This window comes from Eublepharis macularius, chromosome 12 (assembly GCF_028583425.1).
Source record: "Eublepharis macularius isolate TG4126 chromosome 12, MPM_Emac_v1.0, whole genome shotgun sequence".
Classification (NCBI taxonomy): Eukaryota; Metazoa; Chordata; class Lepidosauria; order Squamata; family Eublepharidae; genus Eublepharis; species Eublepharis macularius.
The window spans coordinates 78,568,776-78,576,765 of NC_072801.1; the positions used below are offsets into that span (position 1 = coordinate 78,568,776).

The window sequence follows — 7,990 nt, forward strand, 5'->3', positions numbered from 1 at the left end:
GCTCGGTGCCAGGCTGCCCTGCCCTGAGCCCCCCTTACCTGGGCCAGGCCCGAGTACATGCGTCCCATGGATTTGTAGTCCAGGCCTTCGGAGCAATTCACCACGATCACATACATGCCCAGGGCCTTGCCCAGATCCTTCACCGTCTCCGTCTTGCCCGTGCCGGCAGGGCCTTTGGGGGACCCTCCGCGGTGCAGGTGGAGGGCAGTGGTCAGAGTCATGTAGCACCTGGAGAGGAGCAGGACACCAGACTCCCTTGGACTGGCCCTGCAGAGCGCAGAGACCTGGGAGGCCCACTGCTGGCTTCCCTCTCCCACGCCCCTGGTCTCTCCCCTGCCTCCACTTTCCTCCTCGGCCCCACGCGCTCAGGCCCGCCCATCGCAAGGAGCAGCTCTTTCTGCTCCTGTGGAAGCTGCCCTTGCCATCCACCACCACTTCTTCATCACATCAGGCATTGCCAGGGAGATGTGCAGGGCCTCCAGTCCACAGGCACCACCTGCCAGGGGTACCTGTCAGTGAGGGGAGTGATGACCAGCCGCCCGGAGTTCCCCAGATATTCATAGCCGTAAGGAAACTGGGTGTTGGTCTGCCTGATGATGCAGTCGTCCAGGTCCTGAAAAAAGAACACTCAAGTTGGGGGGGATGGGCAGGCAGAACCTCCACCGGGGCAAACCTGGCAGCTACAGCTAGGCTGGTGAGGAAGACGGAGGAACCCAGCTGGAGCCTGTGGGGTTGCTGTGGCACCTCCCCCCAGGCCAATGCCACGCCACGCCAGTAGCAGGGGACATCCTGGCTCTGCCTCACTTTGGGGGTGCTCTCCACACCCTGTTTGTTCCTTCCAAGCAAAGGAGAGAAACGGTGATGTGGCAGGATAAAGAACTTTGCCTGAGGCCATGCGGGCAGCCTGGTAGGCCCCCACCTCCACCTCCAAGATCCAATTCTGATGCCGCAGAGAGCCTGCCAGCCACAGATCCACCGTGCCTTCCGTGGGCTCCTCAGGCTCCACCTGGACCGAGTGGCTGGAAAGAGGGACCTGCCAGCCCCAGTCCAGGGCCCCCAGAGCAAGGAGAGGCACGAGAGGGACACACCCCAAACTCAAATCTTCTCATCTCAGAGGCGGTGCTGCCAGCGCCAAATTCTCATGCGGTTTCTCCCCATAAACAGCAGAGGGAAGTGAAAGCCAAGTTTGCCGAGCTGACGGCGCAGAGTACAGCAGGCTGTGTCCAGCAGAGAGCAGCAGCAGGAACATTTCACTGCTGAGTGAGGAATCGCTACACACACACACGTATACACACACACACCCTCCCGCTTTCCCACCCCGGCACAGCCCCCTCCAGCTTCTCTCCCACTACCAGGGCCCTCACCTTCTCCCAGTAGAGGCGAAGCTGGCTCAGCCACTCAAAGGACGTCACGTCTATCAAGCCGCTCTTGTAGAGCTTCTCAATAACGTCCCGCGCATGGACTTCCACCGTCACCAGCGCCACAATCTTCAGGCGCATGATTTTGGTCAGATTGCCTCGAATGGCCTCAGAGTATTTGTTCAGCATAGACACCTGCCCAAAGAAAGGCCCTGTTCTTGGAGAAGATGTCTATCGAGAGCCACGGGCTCTGGTTGCTAAATGAAGCCTTCGGGTTCATTGGTAGGACAGCCCAGAACTCCATTTGCGGGAGGGGGAAGAGGGGGGTGAGACTTCTTGGAAGTATCTGGCTGGCCACCACTGGAAACAACAAGACAGTGGACTGGATGGGCTCATACAGCAGGACTCTTAAGAGAACCCGGAAAAAAACATGCTTTACACATCGGATCTCTGCTACATTTCCCCCTCATGATGGAGCAAAGAACATGGCGGCCCTTTTGTAGCTGGAAACATGTGAGTTTTCTCACTGGAGGGAGAAGCCCATGGGCCACGCACACGTTCCGGGTCCAAAGTATGGGAGCCCAGGAGCCGGTCTGCTCTGGGGGAATCCCCAAAATCAGACAGCCAGGTCCAAAGGCACCCGTGCCTCAGGTGCCGAATCTCCACAGCCCCAGACATCCTAAACACCCCCCAAAGATGAGCATCCTTGGCACTCTTCTACCTGTCAGCAGCAAAGGACAAGGCCTATGTATGAAACGCAGGTGTGGTCACCTCTGGGCAGCCAGGCAGCTGCCCTAGTGCAACCAGTCCCCAAAGAGCCCAGGACGGAGACTCACAAGCCAGCCGCGGGAGAGGCCCCTGCATTCACGGGCTGCCCACTCTCACCTGCTTCTTCTTCATGACCTTGAGATATTTCTTGTCCCCTCGCTCCCTGCAAGTGGTCAGGCACTTGCTCACGTCTGCGGTCCACTGCATCTGGCTGGCGGTGATCACCATCTGCAAGGGAAGGTTGGGTAAGCGGCAGCAGCAGGAGGAGGAGGAGGAGTGTGTATGAGCTGCGAATCCCGGGAAGTGCACACACACCCCACCCACCCCTTGCCAGTCTTGGCCCTGAATGTCTGCGGGCCCCTCTCTCAGGTCTCTGGGGGGGGGGGGCTGAGGGTGGCTCTGCTCACCTCTGGGTTCCTTCACTCACAACCATAAGTGGCTTAGACTCTCCACGTCTCCCAAAAAATGTGCACGGAAAGGGCAGGGAGCCCCGAAGGGTGCTGCAAGAGTTTCTGGAGGTAATTTGTCGGCCTTAAGGGGCACAAGATGTTTTCCAACAAGATGCCCTCCGTAAAGGAAGTCCCCTTGTGCAGGAATGGACTCATGAGCCCCGCTACTTTGTGTCTGGGGAGGTCAGAAAACCTACAGCCATCTCAAGACTCCTCTCGGTGATGCTGCCTCTTTCTCTTACTCCCAGCAGGGCACCAAGAAATAACTAAGTAGAAACTGCCACCACCAGCAAGTCAAAAAGTATCTCCCGCTGGACAGATTTATAGATGCACCCAGATGTCTGTAGGTGCCACAGACAGGCCATGGTACGTTTGATGCGCTTGCTGAGGCCGCCCAGTGACCCCGCTTCCCTCCCGCTGGCCTTATCAGTCACCTGTCCGGGCCACTCCTTCACCCACTTGTCCCTCTTTGTCAGCATCTTCTTCAAGGCAAGTCGGCAGTTTCTCAGCACCTCCCGCAGGGTCCAGCGCATGGCCCGTTCCACGTCGCACAGCCATTCCTGCAAGGAGCACCGCAACATGTACAGGTATGGTCTCTCTCCCCATCACGGATGGCTGAGCCTGCGAAGAGGAGTCGCTCACCTCCACAGGGCCTTCCAGCAGGATGGTGTGGGTGAAGTCCACGTACTCCCCATCCAAAGAGAACATGCCCAGGGCTTCCGATCTGCTGCTCGTGCCGATCTGAGAGCAGAAAGAAAACAGCGGCTGCCCACTAAAGTTCTCCTGCACTTAACGAGGGGAAGAGGGGAAGTTGCTAGCTTGGAGAAGAACTCCAGGGTGAACAAGACATCGGAGGAGGCCGAAAGAAGCCAAGGCGCTCCCGAGGGACCTCGGGGGCTGAATGGGACCAGGGCTGGCTGCCAGCACAAGGCGGGGAGACCCTGGTCTGGTGGGCTACCTTCTGGATTTTGAGGCACTTAATGTTGTCAAAGCACTTCTTGAGATGGGGCTGAACAGCTTCAGGGTTGCGCGACTGGCCCAGGATCTCCAGAAGGTCATCGTTGGAAAGGAAGTAGAAGCGAGGGAAAATGTGGCGCTTGGTCTCCAGGTACATATCCAGGGACTTCTGGATCTCTTCCAGGGCAGCGTTCATTTCTCCCAGTTTGTCGAGGAGACCTGGGAAGGGAGGGGGGGGTCAGGGGCCATTGCTCTGGCCGGGCAAACCTGTTTTCCTCAAGCTTGGCAGAAGGGGAGGAATCCCACAGCCGTGGCCCTGTTCTCTGCTCTTGGTCCCTCAGCTCTGCTCAGCCTACAGCCTTTCCCAGCCCCGCTGCCCTCCCTTCCTGTGCTGTGCCCTCTCGTACACCCTAGAGGCAACGGGCACTGCTCCAGCCGACAACTGGCCCTTCCCTGGCACCCTTCCCACCCAGCAGGAGAAAGCAGGGACCTGGGAAGTGGGTCGCCCGCAGGGCATTGTTGTCCTTGACGAATCGGTCCATGATGGCCTTCCAGCTGGCGTTGATGTGATCAAAGGAGGACGACTCGCTGGGCAGCTGCTTGCGGATGTCTTCTCCCAGGAAGATGTTCTGTCGAGGGAAGGCAGAAAGAAGCCAGTGAGTCTCTCGGGTACCAAAGCAGGATGCCGGCACCTGGGACGCCAGGGCAATTAGGCACCGTTAGTTACTCTCAGAGCCAACATGGGCTTCAAATGGGAATCTGGGCGAGCCCTGGAGGGCATCTCTTAGAGAAGCCCGCTCCACGGGAGTCTACGTGGCATGCCTGCAGCATTCCCTGAGAACTGTGGGCAATTTTCCTCATCTCTGGACACAACGGAATACTGATGCAATTGTGAGCCTGCCTTCCGAGCTAAGAAAAGGCTGCCCCGGGATTGAAAGGGGGAGATCTGGGACCCAATGGCGAGTCCAGTACACGCTTTTTTTAACGCCATTCTTTTTTTTATGCCATCAAATCACAGCCAATTTATAAACACCCTGTAGGCTTTTCAAAGGAAGAGACAAGCAGAGGTGGTTTGCCATTGCCTGTCCCTGCCTAGCGACCCTGGACTTCCTTGGTCGTCTCCCATCCAAGAACTGACCAGGGCTGACCCTGCTTAGCTTCTGAGATCTGACAAGGTCAGGCTAGCTTTGGCCAACTAGGTCAGGGCTCCTGCAATCCACTAACGTTTACTGCTTAATCGCTCCCCCCGCAATGAGTGGCAGCCAAAAGGGCCTTTCGCCATTCTCACCAGCAGAACCCCAGAGTGCATCTCGCTGCCTGCCTGTTGCCAAATACCCCGAAGAGGATTGGCCTTTGTTCTCCTTCCCCCTCGCCATGAACCCTCACCTCCAGGTACATCCACTGCCTCTGCACCGTCAACAGCATCTCTATCACCTCCAGGATGAGCGAGAGGCAACGCTCTGGACCCTGGACTTCCTTGGTCGTCTCCCATCCAAGAACTGACCAGGGCTGACCCTGCTTAGCTTCTGAGATCTGACAAGGTCAGGCTAGCTTTGGCCAACTAGGTCAGGGCTCCTGCAATCCACTAACGTTTACTGCTTAATCGCTCCCCCCGCAATGAGTGGCAGCCAAAAGGGCCTTTCGCCATTCTCACCAGCAGAACCCCAGAGTGCATCTCGCTGCCTGCCTGTTGCCAAATACCCCGAAGAGGATTGGCCTTTGTTCTCCTTCCCCCTCGCCATGAACCCTCACCTCCAGGTACATCCACTGCCTCTGCACCGTCAACAGCATCTCTATCACCTCCAGGATGAGCGAGAGGCAACGCTCCCAGCGGTCCACCTGCTTCTCAAAGGGCTTCACAAAGCGGGAGGCCTTCATAGTCGACAGGGCCACTTGGTTATCTTCCAGGGCCTGGAAGACATCCTCGGTCCCTCTATGGAAATGGGAGAGTTCAGAAGCAAAGCATCCACCGAGCGACTCCGCCGGACAGTTGTGGGGTCAAGGCACCCATTCAGGAGTGGGGTCTCCCTTCCCTTTTCCTACAGCTTGTCTGGTGTTTATGCTAACATAAACATGCTTCCATTTCCTGCCACCCTTGAAAAGTGATCTCAAAAGGCTGTTGTTTGGAATGAAACAGGTCTTAAGATTTGGGTCTCAAGAACACTGCAGCCCCGAGCCCCCTAGACCTCCCCCTGCAATCTCTTTCTAAGTTCCCTTCTCCAAGATCTGCCAGAAACCGGCCACAACCTGTTACAGGACTTGGTTTCTCTTGTGGTGCCCCAGATTCTTAAAACTAGACACGTTTTCTTCCATGTTAGTCCTCAACGTCCTTCGAGAGTAGTGCTGAGGTGGCTCCTGGCCTTTACAGACAGGGGCCAGCTTAGCCTGTAGCTCCTTGGCGTTCAGGGCACTAGCAGAGACCTGGTGTAAACCAAAATAGTAAAGAGTCCAGTAGCACCTTTAAGATTAACCAACTTTATTGAAGCATGAGCTTTCGAGAACCATAGCTCTCTTCGCCAGATGCAACTTTATTGTAGCATAAACTTTCGAGAACCACAGCTCTCTTCATCAGGTGCATCTGACGAAGAGAGCTGTGGTTCTCAAAAGCTTATGCTACAATAAAGTTGGTTAGTCTTAAAGGTGCTACTGGACTCTTTACTATTTTGCGGCTACAGGCTAAACACGGCTAACTCGCGCCTGGCTCAACCGGTCTGCTGATCAGGCCACCAGGGCTGTAAAGCTCCGGTTCTCAGAAAACTGGTCTAAACTTCCTGGGTTCCAGGGAAGTCCGGCACTCACACCAGCCATTTAATCCTAGTGGACCTACCGCAGGCGATGGTGCCCCTTGTCCTTGTAGGGCGCGATGTCTAGTGTCGTCGTGTCCCAAGTCTTGGCGATGTTTTCAAGTACCTGTAAGAAGTAGGACATGCGACGTCAGGGACGGAGGGGAAGAGGCACCAGGCATGTTTCTACTTGATCCCCAAGTAGACCCTGGATGCCACCCCAAGTGTGCACCCAGGAGCCAAAATCTTTTCTTCACCCAAGCGTTCTGCTGTGTTACTTGTGTTGTTTTGGTGCTGCTGCGTTTAGTACTATTGGGCCTCCCAAAAGAGCTTATTTTATCCTGACTTTTAAACTGCTGTTTTATTGATTTTGTGGCTCTTATTGATTGAGTATCGATGTGAGCGGTTTGATGGGTTCTTATGTTTTATGTCGATTTTGGAGTAAGCCCCTTCGAGTCTATCTGATGGAGAAGGCAGTAAAGAACACAAAGAAGCAGCCGTGCTGGATGTGGGAAGAAGCTTGGCTCATCCACAGCCTCGTGAGGGAAGACGCCGCTTGACCCCACACAAGCGCTCTAGTGGAAGGGCCCGAGGAAATCAACCAGCAGACGCTACCAGCTCAATAGCCAGCTCCTTGGTGGCCGAAGCAGAGATCTCGGCGATCCTCTCCACATGCTGATCCAGTCCCAACTCTACAATGTTCTCCAACCGGAAATCCTCCGCCGTCTGATCAAATGTTCGAAGGACTAGATCCTTCACCTGATCCCAATGTCTGCAGGAAAACACAATACGTCAGTCAAAAGCTTTCCTGCCCTGTCCCCTTCTTCTTGAAAAAGAGATCCCTGCCACGGACCTCGGGTGCAGGACCAAAAAGATTTGTTTCCCAAGTGGACCAGGCTTTCAGGTCATGCCCATGGACCTGTTTCATCTCAACCAGACAAGCTTCAACTTTTTCTCCTTCCCTGCCATTACCCCACCCCAGGTGGTGGAGAGTGCCCTCAAGTCACAGCTGACTTATGCCAACCCCTGCGGGGGTTTTCATGGCAAGAGACTCACAGAGAGGCGGTTTGCCATTGCCTGCCTCTGCAACCACGGTCTTCCTTGGAGGTCTCCCATCCAACTACTAACCAAGGCTGACCCTGCTTAGTTTCTGAGGTCTGACGAGGCCAGGCTCACCTGGGCTATCCAGGTCAGGCTCCATCTCTAGCAGGAGATATTAGTATCCCACACCTAGACGATCCTGCACATAATGTGGAGGATGGGGAGAAGGTATGGGAGCAACACGAGTACATCAGAAGGTGCCCTCTCCAAAATGTGAGAAAGGTCAGAGGCGGGCCACTCCCACATTTAAATGAGCAAGGTTATCTCAGCGCACCAGGATTTGAGTTCAGCGGTACCTTAGAGAGCAACAAGATTTCAGGGTGTGAGCTCTCGAGAGTCAGAGATCCCTTCTTCAGATACGATGCCTCATATTTGACGAAGGGAGCTCTGACTGTCAAAAGCTCATACCCTGGAAATCTAGTTGATTTTAAGGTGCTACTGGACCCGAATCTTGCTCATTTGCTATCTGAAACTGATAACCAGCCCTCTGAAGAACTCAAAAGAAGAACTCAAGAATGGGAGACACGTATTTCTGCTCTCCAAATGCATCCCATAATGTCATTGGCCACATCAC

General features: G+C 55.2%; 1 protein-coding gene across 1 annotated transcript in view; it reads right to left on the reverse strand.

The window, feature by feature from the left end:
• DNAH2 (dynein axonemal heavy chain 2) overlaps positions 1-7,990 on the reverse strand; it is a 102,671-nt gene that overhangs the window by 36,460 nt on the left and 58,221 nt on the right. The window contains 11 exon segments of the mRNA XM_054994545.1: positions 39-228; positions 510-613; positions 1,365-1,553; positions 2,244-2,354; positions 3,010-3,135; positions 3,218-3,316; positions 3,534-3,751; positions 4,023-4,161; positions 5,285-5,465; positions 6,360-6,442; positions 6,931-7,087. Coding sequence (XP_054850520.1) covers positions 39-228; positions 510-613; positions 1,365-1,553; positions 2,244-2,354; positions 3,010-3,135; positions 3,218-3,316; positions 3,534-3,751; positions 4,023-4,161; positions 5,285-5,465; positions 6,360-6,442; positions 6,931-7,087 — 1,597 coding nt within the window.